The sequence below is a fragment of the Anolis sagrei genome, chromosome 10 (assembly GCF_037176765.1).
Source record: "Anolis sagrei isolate rAnoSag1 chromosome 10, rAnoSag1.mat, whole genome shotgun sequence".
Taxonomy (NCBI): Eukaryota; Metazoa; Chordata; class Lepidosauria; order Squamata; family Dactyloidae; genus Anolis; species Anolis sagrei.
Genome location: NC_090030.1, coordinates 4252865 through 4279922, shown reverse-complemented (window position 1 = coordinate 4279922; position 27058 = coordinate 4252865). Strand labels below are relative to the sequence as shown.

General features: G+C 44.4%; 1 protein-coding gene across 6 annotated transcripts in view; it reads right to left on the bottom strand.

Annotated features, from left to right (window-relative positions):
* The window catches only part of GRIA3 (glutamate ionotropic receptor AMPA type subunit 3), a 261418-nt gene extending 240908 nt beyond the window's left edge, over positions 1-20510 (bottom strand). For 5 of the 6 annotated variants that reach the window (XM_060756402.2, XM_060756404.2, XM_060756403.2 and 2 more), the window contains exons 1-2: positions 19940-20510; positions 13596-13754 (exon numbers count right to left, since the gene is read on the bottom strand). In XM_060756402.2, coding sequence (XP_060612385.1) covers positions 13596-13754; positions 19940-20039 — 259 coding nt within the window. In that variant the 5' untranslated portion in view covers positions 20040-20510. The remainder of the gene's footprint in view (positions 1-13595; positions 13755-19939) is intronic. The other variant, XM_060756405.2, reaches the window with a different exon arrangement.
* Positions 20511-27058: the final 6548 nt, after the last annotated feature.

The window sequence follows — 27058 nt, the reverse complement described above, 5'->3', positions numbered from 1 at the left end:
TATATATCTGTGGAATATAAGTGGGAGAAAGAACTCTTGTCTGCTAGAGGCAAGTGTGAATGTTGCAATTGGCCACCTTGAGTAGCATTAAATGGCCTTGCAGCTTCAAAGACTGGCTGCGTCCTGCCTGGGGGAATCCTTTGTTGGGAGGTGTTAGCTGACCCTCTGGGGTGAGAGAAAGAACTCTTGTCTGCTAGAGGCAAGTGTGAATGTTGCAATTGGCCGCCTTGAGTAGCATTAAATGGCCTTGCAGCTTCAAAGCCTGGCTGCTTCCTGCCTGGGGGAATCCTTTGTTGGGAGGTGTTAGCTGACCCTCTGGGGTGAGAGAAAGAACTTTTGTCTGCTATAGGCAAGTGTGAATGTTGCAACTGGCCACCTTGAGTAGCATTAAATGGCCTTGCAGCTTCAAAGCCTGGCTGCTTCCTGCCTGGGGGAATCCTTTGTTGGGAGGTGTTAGCTGGCCCTGATGGTTTCCTGTCTGGAATTTTTTAAGTTTTGCCATCCTTGTGGGAAGTTTCTTTCGTGTCCCCAGCATGGGGAGCTGGAGCTGACAGAGGGAGCTCATCTGTGCTCTCCCCAGATTAGAGCCTCTGACCTGTCGGTTTTCAGTCCTGCTGGATCAAGGGTTTCAACTCATTGTGCCACCAGGGTCAAATGTGAATGTTGCAATTGGTCACCATGATTAGCACTGAATGGCCTTTAAGCTTCAAAGCCTGGCTGTTTCCTGCCTGGGGGAATCCATTGTTGGGAGGTGTTAGCTGGCCCTGATGGTTTCCTGTCTGGATTTTTTTTGATGTTTTGCCATCCTTGTGGGAGGCTTCTCTCGTGTGCCCAGCATGGGGAGCTGGAGTTGACAGAGGGAGCTCATCCATGCTCTCCCTGGATTCGAACCTCTGACTTGTCGGTCTTCAGTCCTGCCAGCACAAGGGTTTTAACTCATTGTGCCACCAGGAGCAAATGTGAATGTTGCAATTGGCCGTCATGATTAGCATTGAATGGCATTGCAGCTTCAAAACCTGGCTGCTTCCTGTCTGGGGGAATCCTTTGTTGGGAGGTGTTAGCTGACATTGATGGTTTCCTCTCTGGGATTTTTTGATGTTTCACCATCCTTGTGGGAGGCTTCTCTCGTGTGCCCAGCATGGGGAGCTGGAGTTGACAGAGGGAGCTCATCCATGCTCTCCCTGGATTCGAACCTCTGACTTGTCGGTCTTCAGTCCTGCCAGCACTAGGGTTTCAACTCATTGTGCCACCAGGAGCAAATGTGAATGTTGCAATTGGCCGTCATGATTAGCATTGAATGGCCTTGCAGCTTCAAAACCTGGCTGCTTCCTTCCTGGGGGAATCCTTTGTTGGGAGGTATTAGTTAGCCCTGATTGATTCCTGTCTGGAATTCTCCTGCTTTTTAACAGTTGCTCTTTATTTATTGTCCTGATTTTAGAGTTTTTTTAATACTGGTAGCCAAATTTTGTTCATTTTCATTCTCAACCTCTGAGGATGCTTGCCATAGATGTGGGTAAAACGTCAGGAAGGAATGCTTCTGGAACATGGTCAGACAGCCCAGAAAACTCACAGCAACCCAATGATTCTGGCTATGAAATCCTTCAACAACACAACCACAGCAAAACAACAGAGGGGAAACAAACAGGCACATAAAATCACTCTCAACAAGAGATTCCCCCCAGGCGCTTCCAGGCCATTGAATGCAAATCAAGGTGATCAGCTGAAACATTACCCTGGTCATTCCACAGATATATAAACCCATGTTTCCTACTTCCAACAGACCTCACTAGCTCTGAGGATGCTTGCCATAGATGCAGGCGAAACGTCAGGAGAAAAATTGCCTCCAGAACATGGCCATATAGCCCGGAAAAACCTACAACAACCCATTAAATATATATATGTGCAGTGACCTTTGAGGAAAGATTATTATTATTATTATTATTATTATTATTATTATTATTATTATTATAACTTTATTTGTACCCCGCTAGCATCTCCCAAAGGATTCGATGCGGCTTACAGTAGGCCGAAGCCCAAAACAATACAACAATACAAGAGTACAATACCTAGCAAATAAAAACAGATAAGCAGAAAACGACAATTAACAATATACATTATTAAGACATTATTAAAAGCTGAGCCAACCAGAGTGGGGTACAGGGTTAAAAGTGCTGATGTGTTGGAGGGATATGGGATTGTTGTTGTTCATTCGTTCAGTCGTCTCCGACTCTTCGTGACCTCATGGACCAGCCCACGCCAGAGCTCCCTGTCGGCCGTTACCACCCCCAACTCCCTCAAGGTCAGTCCAGTCACTTCAAGGATGCCATCCATCCATCTTGCCCTTGGTCGGCCCCTCTTCCTTTTGCCTTCCACTTTCCCCAGCATAATTGTCTTCTCTAGGCTTTCCTGTCTCCTCATGATGTGGCCAAAGTACTTCAACTTTGTCTCTAGTATCTTTCCCTCCAGTGAGCAGTCGGGCTTTATTTCCTGGAGGATGGACTGGTTGGATCTTCTCGCAGTCCAAGGCACTCTCAGCACTTTCCTCCAACACCACAGCTCAAAAGCATCGATCTTCCTTCGTTCAGCCTTCCCTAAGGTCCAGCTCTCACATCCGTAGGTGACTACAGGGAATACCATGGCTTTGACTAGGCGGATCTTTGTTGTCAGTCTGATGTCTCTACTCTTCACTATTTTATCGAGACTGGACATTGCTCTCCTCCCAAGAAGTAAGCGTCTTCTGATTTCCTGGCTGCAGTCTGCATCTGCAGTAATCTTTGCACCTAGAAATACAAAGTCTGTCACGGCCTCCACGGTTTCTCCCTCTATTTTCCAGTTGTCAATCATTCTTGTTGCCATAATCTTGGTATGGGATTATAGTATATAAATACGGTGTGCAAAGTGCGGTGATATTGGATCTGCTAAAGTGCTTCTGGGATTACTGAGGTTCCTAGCCTGGAAAGGCACATTGGAACAGCCAGGTCTTCAATTTCCTCCTGAAGACTGCCAATGTAGGGGCTTGTCTGAGGTCTTTCGGGAGGGTGTTCCAGAGGCGGGGGGCCACCACAGAGAAGGCCCTGTCTCGCGTCCCAACCAAGCGTGCTTGTGACGCGGGCGGGATCACGAGCAGGGTCTCTCCCGATGATCGGAGTGAACGTGTGGGTTCGTAGACAGCGATATGGTCACGCAGGTAGGGTGGTCCCAAACCGTTCAGGGCTTTGTAGGTGAGCACCTGCACCTTAAATTGGGCTCGGAAGACAAATGGCAGCCAGTGGAGCTCCTTGAACAGGAGGGTTGACCTCTCTCTGTAATGGGCCCCAGTTAACATCCTGGCTGCTGCCCGTTGGACTAATTGGAATTTCCGAGCCGTTTTTAAGGGCAGCCCCACGTAGAGCGCATTGCAGTAATCCAGTCTAGAGGATGTCAACTCCCAGAAAGCTACACGAGGAAGAAGGAACATCATGCGCCCATACAGACTCGGAATAAAAGACAAACACTTCTTTTATCAGTAAGGAATTGGCCATTTCTACATATTGTGGAGAGGCAAGACGTCATTCTTGGCAGATTGCGATGCGCCAGCAATTTTGACTTCTCAAAGACAATTTCTTTCAGATCTGGAAAGAGTAACAGCCCTTCTGGATATTTATTTGAAGCTACGAAGCCTTAAAATGTTCAGTGGGCAGGACCGCAAATAATTTCCTCCCTGCTGCAATCTATCATCATGCAAGCCTTTCATTCCAGACAAGGTCACCTTTCCCCATCCTTTCTTCCATTGACTTAGCCACAGATGTTAGTGCTTTCCAGAGCAGGAGAGGCAGAAACGGAGGCTGGACAGAGGCAAGGGCTGGGACTTCCTCCATTCATACTAGAGCGCAGTGGCATTATTTATATACACAATCGTCTACACTGCATCTCCCTAATAAAACAACAACAACAAACAGCACAATGGAGTGATGGAATTCATGGCCATGGCAATTGTTGCTGTTAAATCCATAGGGTAGGAGTGGGAACTGTGTGCCTCTCCAGATGTTGCACACATCACCATCAGTTATAACATTGCTTCTCAACCTTCCTAATGCTGCGACCCCTTAATGTTGTGGTGACCTCCAACCATAACATTATTTCCATTGCTACTTCATAACTCTAATTTTGCTACTGTTATGAATCATAGTGTAAATATCTGATATGCAGGATGGATTATCATTCACTGGGCCAAGTTTCGCACAAATACCCAATACACCCAAATTTGGATACTGGTGAGGTTTGAGGGGGGGGGGGTGATTTTGCCATTTGGGAGTTGTAATTGCTGGGATTTATAGTTTACCTACAATCAGCAAGTATTCTGAACTCCACCAACAATGGAATTGAACCAAACTTGGCACACAGAACTCCTACAACCAACAGATACTGGTGGGGTTTGGGGGGGGGGTTGATTTTGCCATTTGGGAGTTGCAGTTGCTGGGATTTATAGTTCACCTACAATCAAAGAGCATTCTGAACTCCATCAACAATGGAATTGAACCAAACCTGGCACACAGAACTCCCACAACCAACAGATACTGGTGGGGTTTGAGGGGGGAGGGGTTGATTTTGCCATTTGGGAGTTGCAGTTGCTGGGATTTATAGTTCACCTACAATCAACAAGCATTCTGAACTCCACCAACAATGGAATTGAACCAAACTTGGCATGCAGAACTCCCACAACCAACAGATACTGGTGGGGTTTGGGGGGGGGGGTTGATTTTGCCATTTGGGAGTTGTAGTTGCTGGGATTTATAGTTCACCTACAATCAGCAAGTATTCTGAACTCCACCAACAATGGAATTGAACCAAACTTGGCACACAGAACTCCCATCACCAACAGAAAATACTGGAAGGGTTTGGTGGGCATTGACCTTAGGTTTTGGAGTTGTAGTTCACCCACATCCAGAGAGCACTGTGGACTCAAACAACGATGGATCTGGACCAAACTTGGCGCAAATACTCAATGTGCCCAAATGTGAACACTGTTGGAGTTTGGGGAAAATACGTAGCACAGAAGCAGATTTTAGCCAGGTCCAATGCAATAGACACACAGTCAAGGGGAAAAAAGGAGCAGAAAAAACCTTTACTCTTATCAGCAGAGGCAAAACAAAAACTTGCAATGTTGCATACAAAATCAAACATTACGTAGTCCTTGCAAGTAACACAGAATAAGGCTTCTTCATCTTCATTAAAATGAGAGAGCAAAACATAAACATTGAGTAAATAGCTATTCCACCATTGCAAAGGGCATCACTGTTAGAGCATGTTTATATGCTTATATGTTTTATACTTTAATGCTATGTTGTTTATTTTATTGCAATTTGTATCTAATTTTATTATTTAATTTTAAATCTGTTGTTTGGGCTTGGCCTGATGTAAGCCGCCCCGAGTCCCCGTTGGGGGAGATGGTGACGGGGTATAAATAAAGATTATTATTATTATTATTATTATTATTATTATTATTATTATTATCGCAGCATTACAGCATATTGCATCTCCTTTGGAGCAGCATATTGCTTCTCCAAACTTCTCCAAACTGTATTCTAAAATCCATACAGTTATACCCCACCGGGTGTGGCTCAAACATGCTGGCTGACCTACATTACCAGCTGCACATAATAATTAACATCATAAGGTTTTTCTTTCACACACACACACACACACACACACACACGATCTTGCTACGACTTACTGTAACAAAATAGACCCTGAAATTTGGGAGTTGTGGTTGCTGGGATTTATAGTTCACCTACAATCAAAGAGCATTCTGAACCCCACCAATGATAGAATTGGGCCAAACTCCCCACACAGAACCCCCACGCCTTGAAGGGACTTGCTGGCACGATCCTCCCTCCAGCCTTACACGCTCTCCCTTGCCTGCACATGTGCACCACGCTGCCATGCACCAAACATGCCTGCTCTCCCCTCCCAGCTTGCAGTCTCAGAAACAGCCCTCTCCTTGGCTGAGAGGCCGGCTGAGAGTTTGGCCAATCACAGCAGGGGGGGGGGGGGCTTTTGGTGGGAGAATACGCTGTCTGAGAATTCACTCCTGGCGTTTCGCCTGCATCTGTGGCGGGCGTCCTCGGAGGTAGTGAGGTCTGTTGAAGCTGGGAGGGAGGGTTTGTGTGTCTGTGGAATGGCCAGGGTGGGACAAAGGATTCTTGTCTGCTGGAGCTAGGTGGACCCTAGACTCCCCATGACTGTTAGAACTTCATTGTCCAGAGGAGGGTGACTAAAATGATCAAGGGTCTGGAGAATAAGCTCTATGAGGAGTGGCTTAAAGAGCTGGGTATGTTTAGCCTGCAGAAAAGAGACTGAGAGGAGACATGATGAGGGCCATGTATAAATATTCCAGGTGAGGTTTGGACAAAGCTCCAGCAGACAAGAGTCCTTTGTCCCACCTAGCTCCAGCAAACGAGTCCTTTGTCCCACCCTGGTCTTTCCACAGATATATAAACCCCTTTTCCGAGTTCCAACAGACCTCACTACCTCTGAGGATGCTTGCCATAGATGCAGGCGAAACGTCAGGAGAGAATGCCTCTAGAACATGGCCATATAGCCCGAAAAAAACCCACAAGAACTTAATACGCTGTCTGTTTCCAAAAAAGAAGAGAAAGACAATGGAGAGATCTTCAGTCTTCTCTGCCAAAGGTCTTCCTAAGACCATTAGAAATATATGTTTTCTAATAGTCTTTGGCAACCTGTCTCAAACCCCCTTGCGACCCACCCTCAGGATGAGAAATGCTTAGTTCTAACATCTAGAAGGCACACCTTATTTCCAACCTGACAAAGAATAGGTCTAATAGCTGCCTTTAGTCTTACAGAATTGATGGACCATTGCAAACTTCTTCAGATGTTGATGGGCTACAACCTCTCCCCTATTTAGCACAACCAAAAGCAAGGGATGTTGGGAATTTTGGATGAATGACACCTCGAGTGCCACAGCTGCTCGCCACAATGGGAACCCCACATAGTTGAAGATGGTGTGCCTCTCAAGACCAAAGGTTACAAGCTCGTGATATAGTTCTGGTTTATTGATCAGGTTCCCATTGGCCAGGACCACTTCTACCATTAGTCAGAATCAGGTAGTTAACCCAAGTGGCAAACATGAGGAAAATAGCATGAGCTGGATGAAAGAGATGTGCACTAAGTGACTTAACTTGATTACCAGTTTCCATCTGCACTAGCCAATATAGCCAATGGTCAAGGATAATGGGAGTTGCTTCCAAGAACTTATGCAAAGTACAGGGGTTCAATAAATACTGTTATCCCACATCTTTCGCCAACATCTATGGCAGGCATTCTCAGAGGTTGTGAGGTCTGTTGGAAACTAAGAAAATGGGGTTTATATATCTGTGGAAGGTCCAGGGTGGGAGAAAGAACACTTCATAGAATCATAGAATCAAAGAGTTGGAAGAGACCTCCTGGGCCATCCAGTCCAACCCCATTCTGCCAAGAAGCAGGAATGTTGCATTCAAAGCACCCTAGACAGATGGTCATCCAGCCTCTGTTTAAAAGCTTCCAAAGAAGGAGCCTCCACCACACTCCGGGGCAGAGAGTTCCACTGCTGAACGGCTCTCACAGTCAGGAAATTCTTCCTCATGTTCAGATGGAATCTCCTTTCTTGGAGTTTGAAGCCATTGTCCTATTGCGTCCTAGTCTCCATGGAAGCAGAAAGGAAGCTCCCTCCCTCCTCCTCCCTGTGGCTTCATCTCACATATTTATACATGGCTATCATATCTCCTCTCAGCCTTCTCTTCTTCAGGCTAAACATGCCAGCTCCTTAAGCCGCTCCTCATAGGGCTTGTTCTCCAGACCCTTGATCATTTTAGTCGCCCTCCTCTGGACACATTCCAGCTTCTCAATATTTCTCTTGTGGTGCCCAGAATTGGACACAGTATTCCAGATGTGGTCTAAGCAAAGCAGAATAGAAGGGTAGCATTACTTCCTTAGATCTAGACACTAGGCTCCTCTTGATGCAGGCCAAAATCCCATTGGCTTTTTTTGCCTCCACATCACATTCCTGGCTCATGTTCACCTTCCTCTCCACGAGGACTCCAAGATCTTTTTCACACGTCCTGCTCTCAAGCCAGGCCTCATTGTCCCCCATTCTGTATCTTTGCATTTCGTTTTTTCTGCCTAAATGGAGTATCTTGCATTTGTCCCCGTTGAACTTCATTCTGTTAGTTTTGGCCAATCATCTCTGTAATCTGCCAAGATCGTTTTGAATTTTGCTCCTGTCCTCTGGAGTATTGGCTATTCCTCCCAATTTGGTATTGTCTGCAAACTTGATGATCATGCCTGTTGTCTGTTTGAGGTAGGTGTGAATGTTTCCGTTGGCCACCTTGATTAGCATTTAATGGCTTAGCAGTTTCAAGGTATGGCTTCTTACTTCCTGGGGGAATCCTTTGTTGAGAGTTCATTAGCTGTCCCTGACTGTTTCTTGTCTGGAGCTCCCTTGTTCTTGAATCAAGGTTTGCTTTCTTGGATTTTTCAAGAAGGTTTTCAATCTGTGGATGGTTGAATTTGTAGACACATATTCTATGGATACGGGGACCGAGTGTAGCATAACGCCTTGAGTTGAAATTCATAAATTAGTTATGTAAAAGAAATTATGTTTGAGACAGAGCTTTTTGAAGGGATTACATTCATTAAGTATTACAACTCCAACGTTTATAAAAAGCTGTGCATGTCAGACAAGATTATTCAACTAAAACCCTCATAAGATCACAACTTGAGCAGCGTGGAGCAAAAAGGCTTCTGCAAAGGGCATCGCCAACTGACCAGGAAGCCCAGGCTGGCCTGTTCCCATACATTTGGCAGCAGAAATGGCTCAACTGGAAAAATGGATAGTTAAAGATTCCTATATAATCTGGACATCAAAATATAATCCTTAGGGAACGTCCGCCACAAAGGTTTCTGTTAACGATCGCAGTTATAGTGACATAGTGTGTGAGAGAAAAGAGAATGCAAACCTTATTACAAGAAGGGTCTGGAGAACAAGGGTCTGGAGAACAAGCCCTATGAAGAGTGGCTTAAAGAGCTGGGCATGTTTAACCTGAAGAAGAGAAGGCTGAGAGGAGACATGATAGCCATGTATAAGTATGTGAGAGGAAGTCATAGGGAGGAGGGAGCAAGCTTGTTTTCTGCTGCTCTGGAGACGAGGACGCAATGGAGCCATGGCTTCAAACTACAAGAGAGGAGATTCCACCTGAACATGAGGAAGAACTTCCTGACTGTGAGAGCTGTTCAGCAGTGGAACTCTCTGCCCCGGAGTGTGGTGGAGGCTCCTTCTTTGGAGGCTTTGAAACAGAGTCTGGATGGCCATCTGTTGGGGGTGCTTTGAATGCAATATTCCTGCTTCTTGGCAGAATGGGGTGGAATAATAGAATCCAACTCTAGGATTCTATGATTCTAAGGCTGGAAAGGTTTTGCTTAAATCTTTTGAAAATTTGCTATTCTGCATTCTTTGCAAAGTGAAGTTTAAACCAATCTGAAGCCATTGCAAGACTAAGCACAACTTGCAAAGATCTTGAGGTGGAATTCACTCTCAAAATTCCACACCAAACGACACAGATAGAGCCGGAAGGTTTGTCTGTTCTCACTGACAATCAAGAATGACGTCCTAAGATCATGTATATAGATGACAATATCACCACGAGGTTTGTTTTCACCGATTGCAACCTTTAGAGATCAGAAACCTTGGACCAAATCCAGATTCCTTGTATTTGCATCCAAAAGTTAGAAAAGATTTGGAAACCATGCTGACGATACTTTTGAACAATAGTTTTGATGTGTTGTGGAAGGTTTCATGGCTGGAATCATTGGGTTGTTGTGAATTTTCCAGGCCGTCTGTCCATGTTCCAGAAGCATTCCCTCCTACCATTTTCCCCACATCTATGGCAGGCATCCTCAGAGGTTGTGAGGTCTGTTAGAAACTGGGAAAATGGGGTTTATATATCTGTGGGATGTTATTTGAAAACACAGAAATGCTGGCGCACTCTAACAACTATCATGTTGGATTACACAGAGAAGTCATTGAAATCCACAAGAAGGATGTGGACAAATTCAACAGAAAGGAGGAAACCAAGAAAATGAATTAAATCTGACTAACAGTATTTTAAAAAATGCTAAAATCAGCACAGTAAATAAAGAACAACACTAAAAAACCAGGGGAATTCCAGACAGGAAACAACCAGGGACAGCTTACACCTCCCAACAAAGGATTCCCCCCAGGCAGGAAGTAGCCAGGCTTTGAAGCTGCAAGGCCATTCATTGCCATTCATTGCTAATCAAGGTTGCCAAGCAGACACGAGTTCTTTCTCTCACCCTGGACATCATTCCACAGATATATATAAGCCTGTTTCCAATAGACCTCACAACCTCTGGGGATGCCTACCATAGATGTGGGTAAGAGGTCAGGAGAGAATGCTTCTGGACCATGGCCAGACAGCCCAGAAAACTCACAGCAAACCAATAGCTTTAATATTTGAACCATACTGACACCATGATGTGTAATAGATATATGGGTTCGTATGGAGGTATGTAGGGCTCAAAGCACCATGAAGCCGAATCATCCGATATTTATCACATATCAAACATTGTATAGGAAATATATAAATATCATGTGTATAATCTGAAGATGCCTATTTGCCTAACAGCTGCATTCCTTCTTCCAATGACTTCTGGCCAATGATTTGTTGACCAGGCCTGATAGACAAAGCAATTAAAGCTTTGGCCCAGCTTACTTGTCCAAACGCATCCAGAATAGGAAACTACAAGCATTTTGTCCCAAATGCACTTTACTAGAGATTTAGGTCTGACTGCATGCCCTACCTATTCGCCAAAATACCTATCCATTTTACCTGGTCATGCCCAGCTTTTTAAAATGTTTAACCTTTACATCTGTCCCTGACACTGGTTTTAATTGTGTTGTGTTTATTGTTAATGTTTACTGTTTTGATTTTTATTTACTGCTGTATTGTTGTTGTCTTTTATTGTTGTATTGGGTCTCGGCCTATTGTAAGCCGCACTGAATCCTTTGGGAGATGGTAGCGAAGTATAAATAAAGGATTATTATTATTATTATTATTATTATTATTATTATTATCCACCCCTATGTCCCACCTTGAGATCTAAGATCATCCGGGGAGGCCCTGCTCTCGCTCCTGTCAACAGCACAAATGCTCCTGGCGGGGACGAGAGACAGGGCCTTCTCGGCGGTGGCTCCCCACCTTTGGAACACACTCCCAACTGAGGTAAGATCGGCCACCTCCCTCCTGGCTTTTTGAAAGAAACTAAAGGCATGGTTTTGGGACCAGGCTTTTGGACAATAGATGCAAGCAGCACCTTAAAGGGATGTGACTGGAAAGACGTTATGGCTGACAAGACTGTTTTATTGTTTTTATAATGACTTATGTCATCTTAGCAATATGTCCTCAAATGCACTTTAATGTTGACTTAGGATTGTCTGCGTGCTCATATCTTTCTTTGAAAACCCTATCCTAGTTTACCCTACCTTGTTTATGCCCAGCATTGTAAATTTTAATTTTAATTATTACATTCGGCCCGGCCATAGCTTTTTAAATGCTGAATGTTACTGTTATTAGGTTCTTGTAGGTTTTTTTGGGCTATATGGCCATGTTCTAGAGGCATATTTTCTCCTGACGTTTCTCCTGCATCTATGGCAAGCATCCTCAGAGGTAGTGAGGTCTGTTGGAAATAGGAAAATGGGTTTATATATCTGTGGAATGACTGGGGTGGGGCAAAGAGCTCTCTGCTGGAGCTAGGTGTGAATGTTTCAGCTGACCACCTTCATTAGCATTTGAAGGCCTGCCTGAGCCTGGGAAAATGTTCTGTTGAGAGGTGTTAAGATGTGCCTGGTTGTTTCCTCTCTGTTGTTGTGCTGTTGTAATTTTAGAGTTTTTTTTAATACTGGTAGCCAGATTTTGTTTATTCTCATGGTCTCCTCCTTTCTGTTGAAATTGTCCACATGCTTGTGGATTTCAATGGTCAGCTGAAACATTCACACCTAGCTTCAGCAGAGAGCTCTTTGCCCCACCCCAGTCATTCCACAGATATATAAACCCATTTTCCTATTTTCAACAGACCTCACTACCTCTGAGGATGCTTGCCATAGACGCAGGCGAAACGTCAGGAGAAAATGCCTCTAGAACATGGCCCTATAGCTCGAAAAAACCTACAAGAACCTAGTGATTCCAGCCATGAAAGCCTTCGACAATATGTTATTGTTTATTGCTTGTTGTGTTTATTTGTTTTTGAGTTTTATTTTAACTGTTTTATATTGATTATTTGTTATCACTATTGTTTATTGATGTGCTATGGGCTCGGCCTCATGTAAGCCGCACCGAGTCCCTTGGGAGATGGAAGCGAGGTACAAATAAAGTATTATTATTATTATTATTATTATTATTATTATTATTATTATTTACTGTTTAATTTTGGTTTTAATTATTGTAATTGTGGTTTCAATTATTGTAATTGCTATGTAATGGCCTTGTACGAGGGCCCATCGCAAGCCGTCCTGAGTCTCCCTTCGGGGGTTGAGAAGCACGGGATAGAAATGAGGGAAATAATAAATAAATAGATAATTAAGCCTACCATTGCAAGCTCTCAAAGTGTCCTGTGGAGACTTTCAGAGGAATTTAAACAGCTCTGCCTTTCTCTGCTTCATAAATAGCTTATTTGGGGTTGCTACACAGCCAGAGATGTGCTTGCCATACCAACTTCATCCTACTATCACAGCAAATGTTTGCAGGGGCCTTCTCCAACAACAACAACAACAAAAAGTCTATTTTAGTCCTAGCCCGGGCAAGACTTGGATAAGTCAGACTGGTTCCTATAGTCCCACTCTAGTAAGGATCCAAAGGAAAGCAGAATGGTTTGCTTGTTTCCTTTCCCAGTTTCCATTCTTTCAACAGCTCCTCTCTTCTACAGACAGATGCAAAAAGCACATGCGTTTCTGGTGCTATTTTGCCCCCTGTCTTTCCAGTCTGCTAAGCTTTCTCTACATCGTTTCTCTCTCTCATTCCTACGGCATCCATCACTTTGCACACTCACTGCCTGTTATCAGGACATTTCCTGCAAGAAGAAAAGCTGGAAAAATAAAAAAAGCAGCCAGCAATCCTTCTTCACTTTGTCAACTCAAGGTCACTTTAAGCAGCGTCCTCCACATTCATCCCCAAGAGATATTAGTTGTGAAGCAGTGCCCACACCATCCCTGTTCACATGCACAATTTGACACCAAAAGGCACATATCCGCCGTCGGTCACTCTCAACACAACACACACACACACACATGTGGGTTTTAGAAACTTTGAAATGCTTGTATCAAATGGGGGAAAGTGGAAATTGGTCCATATATGCAAATTAAGCATGAAGCCTTGTAACTGGCATGCAGGACACACTGCAAGACAAATAATATTTTCCTTGGCAGGGCTTACCAAACTATAAACAGCAATTACGGAGAGATGATTAGGGCGAAATGATGGATTTCCCCCATTCCTTGATACACAACGGAGGCCGTAGCTATAAGGAGAAAACCAGTTACTTACATGCATTTGTGACCGAAAAACTGTTGGAAGAATCCAGGTGATCAACGTGGTAGTTCAAGTGGAAAGGTTTCTCTGTGAAATTTTGGTTGGTGTTGTATAACTGTACAGCAAAACGGAACGCGCTGTGCTCCTGGACTGTGTTTCGCATGAAAAGTCCTCCTGCAATGGAGAAGAACATCATTTCTTTCCCTTTCTTTGTGTGTGTGTGTGTGTGTGGTAACATTGTACTTTGAATCCATTGCTTTGGGATACATGCAGCCCAAGAGGCGTTTCTCAGTCAGGCAAGGCACTGCAGCAATGCCACCCTCCAGAAGCAACACATTACACGTCCAAAGCAATTCATGGCCAGGGCTTCTGCTCGACACACAACGGCTCCATTTTTCAAAACAGCACATCCCAGCAGTTTCTAAAATAAATGCAAAACTGCAGTTCTATGGACACGTTCCTAGAAATAAGCCCTACTGACAATCAGGGGAGCTACTGAATAAATGTATGGAGTTGCAAAGAGGGCTTCTCTAGCCCTGTTTGCAGCTCCATACTTCCTCTAGTCTAGAGTAAGTGCCAATGCAACAAAAGGGGTTTAAACCCAACCCAAGGAGCCCCCGGTGCTTAAACCCTTTTGCTGGCAGGACACATGGGTCTTTGTGCCGGCAAGACCGAAGACCGACAGATCGGAGGTTCAAATCCGGGGATAGTATGGATGAGCTCCCTCTGTCAGCTCCAGCTCACCATGCAGGGGCATGAGAGAAGCCTCCCACAAGGATGGTAAAATATCAAAACATCTGGGTAATGTCCCCAGGGCAACATCCTTGCAGACAGTTAATTCTCTCATAGAGCCCTCGGCGGCACAATGGGTTAAATCCTTGCACCGGCAGGACTGAAGACCGAGAGGTCAGTGGTTCGTATCTGGGGAGAGTAGGTTGAGCTCCCTCTGTCAGCTCTAGTTCCCCATGTGGGGGCATGAGAGAAGCCTCCCATAAGGATGGTAAAATATCAAAACATCTGGGTAATGTTCCCAGGGCAACATCCTTGCAGACAGCCAATTCTCTCACAGAGCCCTCGGCGGCACAATGGGTTAAACCCTTGCACCGGCAGGACTGAAGACTGAGAGGTCAGTGGTTCGTATCTGGGGAGAGTAGGTTGAGCTCCCTCTGTCAGCTCCAGCTCCCCATGTGGGGGCATGAGAGAAGCCTCCTACAAGGATGTTAAAACATCAAAATATTTGGGTGTCTACTGGGCAACATCCTTGCAGACAGCCAATTCTCTCACAGAGTCCCTGGTGGCGCAATGGGTTAAACCCTTGTGCCGGCAGGACTGAAGACCGAGAGATCGCAGGTTCAAATCCGGGGAGAGCACGGATGAGCTCCCTCTGTCAGCTCCAGCTTCCCATGCTGGGGCATGAGTGAAGCCTCCCACAAGGATGGTAAAACATCAAAACATCCGGGCAATGTCCCTTGGGCAACATCCTTGCAGACAGCCTATTCTCTCACACCAGAAGTCACTTGCAGTTTCTCCTGACATGAAAAAAAATTATCTCACACTAGAAGCGACTTGCAGTTTCTCAAGTTGCTCCTGATATGGAAAAAAAAATCCCAACCCAAAATATACACAGGATTGCAGCAATGCACATTATATATGTGCCTCTGCATGTCTAAAAGTGACTTATAGCAGGAACCTGAGCAACTCAATGTACTAGGTCAATATGACATGTTCAGTGTTGGACTTCTTAAATGTAGAAGCAATTTCTCATGGCATTCAATGGTATAGATGTGTGGAAAGCACTGCAACCTTCCTCCAACAGGAATGCATTGAAAGCAAACATGTGGAGGGTAAGACAGGACTTGAACAGTAGAATCCTGTATGTGTCAACACTGAAAGGGAGATTGCAGCTGAGTAACCAAATGTGTTGTCGTCCGCACCCAGGGTCCTATAACCCTATGCAGAAATACTCTGCAATAATCCCACTGAGCTTCTATGAGAATCCAAGCTTGGATAGTCTCGGGATCAGCTCCTGGTGCAAGATGCAAAGATTGCAAAGCAGCCACAAGCTTTTTCCAGTGCTGCAATTGCCATCCTTTCCCAAAGAAGCCCATTGGAGGCACAGGTTAGAAACACTGTGGAAGTTTGGCATGGCCATCAGCATAGAGGTTTCCCTACCTATGAGACATAGGGCCAGATCCGAAGAAGAGCCGAGGGGAAGACAAAGCATCCTCTCTCTCTTTTTGGATGATTTGATGAACATTTTGTGCCCAATCTCTGTCTTTCCTAGCTTGCCTTAAGGGGGAAAACTCACTCCTCCTCCCTCTCTGCCTGTTCCTTCTGCAGCAGGGAGGAAAGGAAGCAGCCAGTGCAAAAAAAGACAGAGAGAGAGAGAGAGAGAAGGAGAAAGAGAGCCCGAACAGAGGGAAGATGCTGCATGCAAAAGGAAGAAAACCCTATTTTTAAACACAGCTTGGCATTTCTCAATGCCCCAGAAGAACCTGAGGAGGAGGAGCAGGGATTTAATATATTGTTTGCACTCCTACTCAAAGAGTGGGGGACGAGACCAAGGAGCACATCTGATGCAAGGCTCATTCGGCTGACATGCGCAGGCATGGGCTATTTCGGGGTCCGCCTGTGCCCCCTTTGCCACCCTCTTCATCCCCCGGTCCCTTATGTCACCTTAAGCTTAGCACATCCTACTCTGCAAACCTCAAGGCTTTGGGTTGGAGCTTGGGCCCTTCTTTGAGCCTTCTTCCCCAAAAGAGAGTTAAGTGGCAGGCTCAGAGACAATAAAAATGGCAACAGAAAAGTTTTGGCATTGGTCTCAGAAGCAGAGGGTGGAATGTTGCTCTTTGAGTCCACTGAAAGCAATGGGTTGGTGCATGGCTCTTTCTTCCTCAACATCCCACGGTTCTATCAGGAAGGCTAGGCAAAAAATTACAAACCAAATGGGAGGCTGTGTATCCCAGCTCTGCAGATCTCTCTGCCAGGCAATGCAGGGTGCCTACAGGGCTCTGTGTGGCTTCTAATAATAATAATAATAATAATAATAATAATAATAATAACTCCTCCATCTCTTCAGTTGCATCCCTCCATCCCTCTGTGTGGCTTCTAATAATAATAATAATAATAATAATAATAATAACTCCTCCATCTTTTCAGTTGCATCCCTCCATCCCTCTGTGTGGCTTCTAATAATAATAATAATAATAATAATAATAATAATAACTCCTCCATCTCTTCAGTTGCATCCCTCCATCCCTCTGTGTGGCTAATAATAATAATAATAATAATAACTCCATCTCTTCAGTTGCATCCCTCCATCCCTCTGTGTGGCTTCTAATAATAATAATAATAATAATAATAATAATAATAATAATGACTCCTCCATCTCCTCAGTTGCATCCCTCCATCCCTCTGTGGGGCTTCTAATAATAATAATAATAATAATAATAATAATAATAATAATAATAGACTCCTCCATCTCTTCAGTTGCATCCTTCCATCCCTCTGTGTGGCTTTTAATAATAATAATAATAATAATAATAATAATAATAATAATAACTCAATCTTTTCAGTTGCATCCCTCCATCCCTCTGTGTGGCTTCTAATAATAATAATAATAATAATAATAATAATAATAATAATAATAACTCAATCTTTTCAGTTGCATCCCTCCATCCCTCTGTGTGGCTTCTAATAATAATAATAATAATAATCTCCTCCATCTCTTCAGTTGCATCCCTCCATCCCTCTGTGGGGCTTCTAATAATAATAATAATAATAATCTCCTCCATCTCTTCAGTTGCATCCCTCCATCCCTCTGTGGGGCTTCTAATAATAATAATAATAATAATAATAATAATAATAATAATAATAATAATAGACTCCTCCATCTCTTCAGTTGCATCCCTCCATCCCTCTGTGTGGCTTTTAATAATAATAATAATAATAATAATAATAATAATAATAATAACTCAATCTTTTCAGTTGCATCCCTCCATCCCTCTGTGTGGCTTCTAATAATAATAATAATAATAATAATAACAACTCCATCTCTTCAGTTGCATCCCTCCATCCCTCTGTGTGGCTTCTAATAATAATAATAATAATAATAATAATAATAACTCCTCCATCTCTTCAGTTGCATCCCTCCATCCCTCTGTGTGGCTTCTAAGAATAATAATAATAATAATAATAATAATAATAACTCCTCCATCTCTTCAGTTGCACCCCTCCATCCCTCTGTGTGGCTTCTAATAATAATAATAATAATAATAATAATAATAATAATAATAATAGACTCCTCCATCTCTTCAGTTGCATCCCTCCATCCCTCTGTGTGGCTTCTAATAATAATAATAATAATAATAATAATAATAACTCCTCCATTTCTTCAGTTGCATCCCTCCATCCCTCTGTGTGGCTAATAATAATAATAATAATAATAATAATAATAAGACTCTTCCATCTCTTCAGTTGCATCCATCCTTTCAAGCCTTCTCCAGGGCAGAGGAACTGCTGACAGATTATTATTATAATATTATTAATTCATATTAATTCATCAATAATATAATAATCATGAAGTCACGAAGAGTCGGAAGCGACTGAATGAATAAACAACAAAATTATTATTCTGTCCAGTTCCTCTAACCTGGAGGAAGACTCCTGAAAGGGATGGAGGGATGCAACTGAAGAGATGGAGGAGTTTAAGGTAAAGAGAGAGACAAGCACTCAGTCTTCCTCCATCCTTCCTCCAAGGAGGGACCTCAAGCTAATAATAATAATAATAATTATTAATAATAATAATAATAATAATAATAATAATGTGTAGCTTCTGTTATTATTATTATCTGCACAGAACCATTATTATTATTATTATTATTATTATTATTATTATTATTATTAGGTCCAGTTCCTCTGCCCTGGAGGAGGAGGACTCAGAGGGATGCACGGAAGCAACTGAAGAGATGGAGGAGCTAAAGATAAAAAGAAAGACTAGCATTTCATTTTCCTCCATCCTTCCTCCAAGGAGGCACCCCAAGATCATAATAATAACAACAATAATATCAATGGTATTCTGTAGGCAGCTTCTCTTCCCTGGAGGATGATTCAAAGGGATAGAGGGATGCAACTGAAGAGATGGAGGAGTTTAAGGTAAAGAGAGAGAGAAGCACTCCCTCTTCCTCTATCCTTCCCCAATCTGCTAATAATAATAATAATAATAATAATAATAACAACAACAATAACAATGTTCTGTATGCAGTTCCTCTTCCCTAGAGGAGGACTCAAAGGGATGGAGGGATGCAAGTGAAGGGATGGAGGAGTTTAAGGTAAATAGAGAGAGAAGCACTCTTCCTCTTCCTCTATTCTTCCTCAACCTAATAATAATAATAATAATAATAATAATAATAATAATAATAATAATCTTCTGTGGACAGTTCCTCTGCCCTGGAGGATGAGGACTCAAAGGGATGGAGGGATGTGTCTTCCTCCATCCTTCCTTCAAGGCGGCATCCAAAACTGGTGATGATTATGATGGTGATGGTGGTGATGATGGTGATGATGATAGTGATGGTGGTTTGATGGTGGTGATGGGGATGATAGTGGTGATGGTGATGGGGATGGTGATGATTGTGGTGGTGATGGAGATGGTGGTGATGGTGATGATGGTGATGATAGTGGTAGTGATGATGGTGGTGATGGTGGAGGAGGTGGTAATGGTGGAGGTGGTGGTGATGGAGGTGGTGGTGGTGATGGGGATGGTGATGGAGGTGATGATGGTGATGGGGATGATAGTGATTGTGGTGGTGGTGGTGGTGGGGATGGTGGTGGTGATGATGGGGATGGTGATGATATGATGGAGGTGGTGATGATGGGGATGGTGATGATATGATGGAGGTGGTGGTGATGGGGATGGTGATGGAGGTGATGATGGTGATGGTGGTGGTGATGGTGATGGAGGTGATGATGGTGATGGTGGTGGTGATTATGGTGATTATGGTGATTATGGTGGTGATGGTGGTAATGGTGGTGGTGATGGAGGTGGTGTTTGTGATGGAGGTGGTGGTGGAGGTGATGATGGTGATGGTGGTGGTGATAGGGATGGGGATGATAGTGATGGAGGTGGTGGTGATGGGAATGGTGATGGTGATGATAGTGGTGGGGATGGTGGAGATGGTTGTGATGGTGATGGTGGTGGTGATGATGGAGGTGGTGGAAATGGGGATGATAGTGGTGATGGTTATAGTGGTGGGGATAGTGATGGTGGTGGCAGTGATGGAGATGGTGGTGATGGTGGTGATAGTGGTGATGGTGCTGATGGAGGTAGCAGTGGTGGTGATGGTGGTGGTGGTCCTTACCGATGCTGATGGTGTTGGGGAATCCTCCCCCGGCCTCGCCCAGCATCCCGGCCAGGACCAGCAGCAGAGTCGGGGGCAGCGCCGGCTGGGGGCGGCCCATCTTCTCTCCTGCCCGCCTTGCCTTCTGCCTCTCCTGCCTCCGCGTTGGGTGCCCTCAAGGCGATCCTGTCCGGAGGGGCATCGGGAGGGGGAGGGGGAGGCGGAGGAAGAAGACCCCGGCCGGGCCGAAGGAAGGAAGGGCTCCTGCCTGCCGCCCCCGCCAGAGAAAGAGAGCCACACACACCGAGAGGCAGGCAGGCAGGCAGGCAAGACTGGGCTCTCTCTCCCTCTCTCTCTGTCTGTCTCGCTGTCCCGCGTTCTCCTCCTCCTCTTCCTCCTCCTTCCTTCCTCCCTTCCTCCTTTCCTTCCCTCCTTCTTTCCTCCTTCTCCTTCCCAGGAACCCGGCTCCGCTCCCGACCGCTCTCCGGGCTCAAACTTCCTCGCCTCCCGACGCCGAGGCTTCTTCACCCAGGCGCATCCTCCTCTCCCTCCTGCTCTGGAAGAACGAAAGGAAGGGAGGGAGGGGAGAAGGAGGAAGGGAGGGAGGGAGGAAAGAGTGGAGGAAGGAGGCGCTCCACTCCAAATGCAGCAAAGCAAGAGGAGCCCCCAAGCCCAGCCAGGAAGCCTTGCCTTCCTCCTTCCTTCCCTCCTTCCTTTCAGAAGAGAGACGGATTAGGGAGCGGAATGGCCAAAAACTAACACCACGGATTCCAACAAGGACACATCTCAGAGACCATACTGAAAAGAGATGCCAAAGAGACAGAATGGGGGACTATGCCTGGCTCCTGGCGAGAAAGATCTTGGAGCACAAGTTGAGCCAAGAGGGTGATGCCGCAGCTCAAAAAGCCAATGAGGAGTCTAGTGTCCAAGGGAAGTCATGGCGCCTCTCTCTTCTGCTTTGGTTAGACCTCTTTACCTAGAATTCTGTGTCCAGTTCTGGGCAACACAGTTCAAAAGAGATATTGAGAAGCTTGAAGGTGCCCAAAGGAGGGCAACCCAAATGATCCAAAGTCCGGAGACCATGAAGAATCCCTCTGAGGAGCATCTTAAAGAACTGGGCATGTTTAGCCTGCAGAAGAATCATAGAATCATAGAGTTGGAAGAGACCTCATGGACCATCCAGTCCAACCCCCTGCCAAGAAGCAGGAATATTGCATTCAAATCACCCCTGACAGATGGCCATCCAGCCTCTGCTTAAAAGCTTCCAAAGAAGGAGCCTCCACCACACTCCGGGGCAGAGAGTTCCACTGTTGAACGGCTCTCACAGTCAGGAAGTTCTTCCTAATGTTCAGATGGAATCTCCTCTCTTGTAGTTTGAAGCCATTGCTCCGCGTCCTAGTCTCCAAGGAAGCAGAAAACAAGCTTGCTCCCTCCTCCCTGTGGCTTCCTCTCACATATTTATACATGGCTATCATATCTCCTCTCAGCCTTCTCTTCTTCAGGCTAAACATGCCCAGTTCCCTAAGCCGCTCCTCATAGGGCTTGTTCTCCAGACCCTTGATCATTTTAGTCGCCCTCCTCTGAAGAAGAGAAGGTTGAGAGGAGACATGAGAGCCATGTATACATGTATGAAAGGGAGCAGGCTTCCTTTCTGCTGCCCTTGAAACTAGGACTCAGAGCCATGGGTTCAAATGACAGGAAAGGAGATTCCATCTGAACATTAGGAAGAACTTCCTGACCATAAGAAGAGCTGTTCAGCAGTGGAACTCTCTGCCTTGGAGTCTGGTGAAAGCTCCTTCCCTGGAGGCTTTGAAACAGAGGCTTGATGGCCATCTGTCAGGGGTGCTTTGGTTGTGCTTTTCCTGCATGACAGGGGGTTGGACTAAATGGCCCATGTGGTCCCTTCCAACTCTATGATTGTAAGGCAATCTCAATAACAACTTCTCCTTCTCCTTCTCCTTCTCCTTCTCCTTCTCCATCTCCATCTCCATCTCCATCTCCATCTCCATCTCCATCTCCATCACCTTCTCCCATGTGGCCCTTGTGGCCTCTTCCAACTCTATTATTCTATGATTCTATGAGAAGAGTACAGGAGGGAAGGGAAAGAGGAGAGTTCAATGGAGCATGGAGAGAAGGAAGGAGAGGGTGAAATCGTCCCAAAGAAAGGAGGAGTTGAATATGATGGATTGAATGTTGGATGGATATATGTGGACTCTGTTGGCCCAGTGGTGGTGGGTTTTTTAATGGGTGGTCCCTTTAAGAGGACACCACAGAAGCTGAGGAAGATCACTCAGTGGTGGATGGGGACTTGAAGAAGGGTCCCATTCTGTTTGGGTTCTTTCCTATATCACTATCATTTTCATCATCACCAGTATCATCATCCAGCATCTCCAATTCTTGCCACTTTGTGTCTCACTCAAGAAATGATGATGATGATGATGACTGGAGAGAATAGAGAGAAAAATGGGGGTATAAATAAAAATAGGGGTATGAATGGAAAGGATGGAGAGAAAAAGCAGGGTATAAATAAACATCATCATTATCATCACCGTCGTCATCATTATCATCATCATCATCCAACATTGTCATTTCTTACCACTTTGTGTTTTGCTCAAGAGACTATGATAATGATGATGATTATGTTTATTTATACCCCACCTTTTATCTCCCCAAAAAGACTCAAAGTGGCCTAGGATGTCAAAAACAATTTAAAGTCTACAGATACAAACATGAAAACAGAATTAAATATCATTGGTGTGTGTGTGTGTGTGTGTGTAAACAGTTAAAATCCATAAAAAACACATTCCAACCCAAAACCACCGAGATCAAAACAGGATCTAAATCAATGTAATAATAATATTCCTACCAGCTTCTCCCTTTGAATCTACAAAGTTGGAGGAGGTGTCCAAGGTCCTGAACCTGTCCTTTTTCACCCCTGAATCAACTCCACTCCCACTGTAAAGCATTCTTCCTTCAAGGAAATTCACCTAGTTCCTTTGGACCCAAACCCAGAGCAGATTCCCACCTTGGCATGGCCTTCAGCAGAGACCCTAAAGGTTACTGGAGGTGGGTCTGGAACATCTCGTTTTGTCCTTTTTGCAAAGTTGAAGTATATCATCTTTGAAGACTGAAGTGAAGGTTAGGAGCTAGCTGGGTCATCATAGGCCATCACTCGTGGCTGAGTCTGATTGCCTTCCAAGTGTAGAGTCTTGGTGGTGGGTCTGTAGATGACTGTAGAGACCTATTCTGGATCTGCATGTACTTTCACAGTGAGAACATCCATTTCCAGGTGGAGTTGGCTTGAGGAGCTTTCTTTCTCTTGGTCCATTTCTCCCATTCACCCTCCATTTGTGTGTCTTCAAATTCCACTGCACTGTTGACAACAGCTGACCTCCAGTTAGAACACTCAAGGACCAGGGCTTCCCTGTTGTCTCTTAGTGTCTATGCCACAGTTTTTAAGCCCGTCTTTCAGTCTCTTTTCCTGTCCACCAACATCTGTTTTCCTGTCCACCAACATTGAGAATATATTTACTGCTTTGGGAGACAGTGATCTCTGGGCATTCAGACATTGTGGTATTCAGCTCAGCACAGTTGATGGTGGAGGGTCACGGTTTCAATGCTGATGGTCTTTGCTGTTCCAACTGTCTTCTTTTCAAGAGATCCAAATATTACTAGCTGGGTATAGTCCCATCTATCTATCCAGTAGGACGGCCCCCTGAAGTGACCACTAAATGAGAAGGGCAGCAAGGCTTCTGAACCTTCAGAACCATGATCCTGTACACTTTCCTGTGGATACACACCTTCTTGACTTCTTTCAGAGGCAACTGGCCTAGGGTAAATGTGCAATTCTGTGTCCCTTCACTTTGGAGGAAACAATAGGACTCCTCAACTATGAACCTAGAAGGAGTCCCAGATTGTCTTCCATGCAATAATAAAGCAGGGAAGCAAGTAGGTTCAGGGGAGTAAGTCCCAAGAAAGACAGTGGAATTAACCTCTGAGTAAGCACTCAGATTCATTTGTTTGGTTGTCACTAGTGAGATGGACACCTGGCCACAGTGATCACTCTCTTCCAACCTCAAAGGAAGACAATGGGAAACTGCCTCTGAACAAATCTTGTCAACAACACCACACAACATATTTATCTTAGGATCACAGGCCAGAGAAGCCTTGAAAACACACAGCAGCAACAAGCACTCATCACTTGTGGCAAGAAGGGTTCTGAAGAGTTGCGTTTATGCTCCTTTGACCTCTACATTTTGTAAACATTGACTCTATCCACCAGAGTATGAATTGTGTAGACCGTCAATGTTTTTGGATTGCCATTCCCAAGATTCCTCAGCATTGGCTGTGCTAGTTAGTTGTGGAGGACTGTAGTCCACATCTGGTGGGCCACGTTTCTTTCATCTTTGGTCTCAATGTCTTTGGACTGTGGTTTCCATCAACCTCAGCCATCATTTTCAGTGAGGGAGGATGCTGGCAGGAGTTCACTACTGTTGGGAGGTCCACTCCTGTTAGAAATCCCTTCATAAGTTGTATATACAGGAAGAGTCCTCTTCCTCCTGTTTCACCAAAGGAAGCTGAGGTCCACAAAGATGACTCAAGGACCAACAATGGGGATGGTTTTTAAATAAGGGACAAACCTTCCAGAGGAACACAAGAGAAAGAGGGCCAGGTCAGCTGAGCCTCTGCAAAATAATTATAGAAACAACAGAGCAAAGGTGAGCAAGTAATGGAGACCTCTGGAGACCACAAAGCTATCAAAACCTTATTGCAAAGCTCTTTGTGATAAGCAGCATTTGAATTCTCTGGGTGTGCCACACAAGGCTTGCTCACCGGTAAGTGCTGCCTAAGACATTTACCATCATCACCGGCTGTGCCGTATTGCCTGGAAGATGCAACTTAGCATTCTTTTGCAATCTATATATATATAAATGCTCTGTTCATTTTGAGTGATATCATAACTCAAAATCCACTGGACAAATTGCCACCAAATTTGGCCACAAGACATCTACTAACCCAATGAGTGACCATCACTCAAAAAACACCCAATTTTGTCATTTGGGAGTTGTGGTTGCTGGGATTTATAGTTCACCTACAATCAAAGAGCATTCTGAACTCCACCAATGATGGAATTGAACCAAATGAACCAAACCACAGGACTCCCATGACCCAACAGAAAACACTAGAAGGGTTTGGTGGGCATTGACCTTGTGTTTTGGAGTTGTAGTTCACCTACTGTTGACTCAAACAATGATGGATCTGGACCAAACTTGGCATAAATACCCAATATGCCCAAACGTGAACACAGATGGAGTTTGGGGAAAATAGACCTTGACATTTGGGAGTTGTAGTTACTGGATTTATAGTTCATCTACAATCAAAGAACATTCTGAACTCCACCAACAATGGAATTGAACCAAACTTGGCACACAGAACTCCCATGACCAACAGAAACCCCTGGAAGGGTTTGGTGGACATTGACCTTGAGTTTTGGAGTTACAGTTGACCTACATCCAGAGAGTGCTGTTGACTCAAACAATGATGGATCTGGACCAACCTTGGCATGAATACCCAATATGCCCAAATTTGAACACAAATGGAGTTTGGGAAAATAGACCTTGACATTTGGGAGTTGTAGTTACTGGGATTTATAGTTCACCTACAATCAAAGAGCATTCTGAACCCCACCAACGATAGAATTGGGCCAAACTTCCCACACAGAACTCCCATGACCAACAGAAAATACTGTGTTTTCTAATGGTCTTTGGTGACCCTTCTGACACCCCCTCGCGACCCCCCCCCCAGGGGTCCCAACACCCAGGTAGAGAAATGCTGCCTTTTCCAGATCACCAGACTGGGCCACAGCAATGCATGGCAGGGGACAGCTAATATTTTATAAGTCAAACACAAAGCAGAACATCACATCACCAAATCCCTTCAATGTTCATTTTGTATTTGAAGAATCCAGCAAAATCATATATTTTGGATGGGAAGAACTTGAATGCAGAAGAAAGCAAACTGTAGCCTTGTGTAGTCCTACAGAAGAGATGGAAAATTCCAGCCTTCCTGAAATACATTATGTACACAGACTGGATCTGTGGAATGGAGATGGCCAAGCACAGTGCACTGGGCTGAGGCTACTGCATTGATCTCATGCCTATTACTAGTACATGTCTATCGATTCACAGTTCTCTTCTTTTTCTTTTAGTTGCATGAAGCTCATAAAATTTAGAAGATGGACATGGAACAGATCTCTCATCCTCTATCCACGAGGAAGCTTGAGTTTATTTTCTCAAGCTGTAGAATATTATACTCGCTCCGTAAAAGTGTTATTATTAGATCATAGACAACGTGTTTATTCTGCTGTTGAGCGTGCAACATTACTCAGCTTAACAACAAAGTAAACATGCAATATGTATATTACAGAGTAAAAAAAGGAGTGGGGAAGAAAGGTGAGCAAGCAGAGTGTGGTTATCTTTTCCTGTTGACTTCCATCTATATAAATAAAAATGTAATGTTCGTTTGTGGGATTAACATAACTCAAAAACGCCTGGATGAATTGACAAGAAATTTGCACACTAACAGACCAATGAGTGACCATCACTCATAAACTCCTCCCAAAAAACAGAGGAAAGGACTTAAACACCCCAAAAAGCAAAATGATGATACAGAGCATCTTTTTAATATATATGTATGTATGTATGTATGTATGTATGTATGTATATATATACTAGCCGTCCCCTGCCACGCGTTGCTGTGACCCACATGGCTTTTCTGTGTGGGAGGTTTGGACCAATTCTAACGTTGGTGGGGTTCAGAATGCTCTGTGATTGTAGGTGAACTATAAATCCCGGCAACTACAACTCCCAAATGTCAAGATTCTATTTCCCCCAAGCTCCATCTGTGTTCATATTTGGGCATATTGAGTATTTGTGTAGAGTTTGGTCCACATCCATCATTGTTTGAGTCCATGGTAGTCTCTGGATGTAGGTGAACAACAACTCCCAAACCCAAAGTCAATGCTCACCAAACCCTTCTAGTGCTTTCTGTTGGTCATGGGAGTCTTGTATGCCCCAGTTGGCTCAATTCTATCATGGTATTTGATGGTAGGTGAACTATAAATCCCAACAACCAAAACTC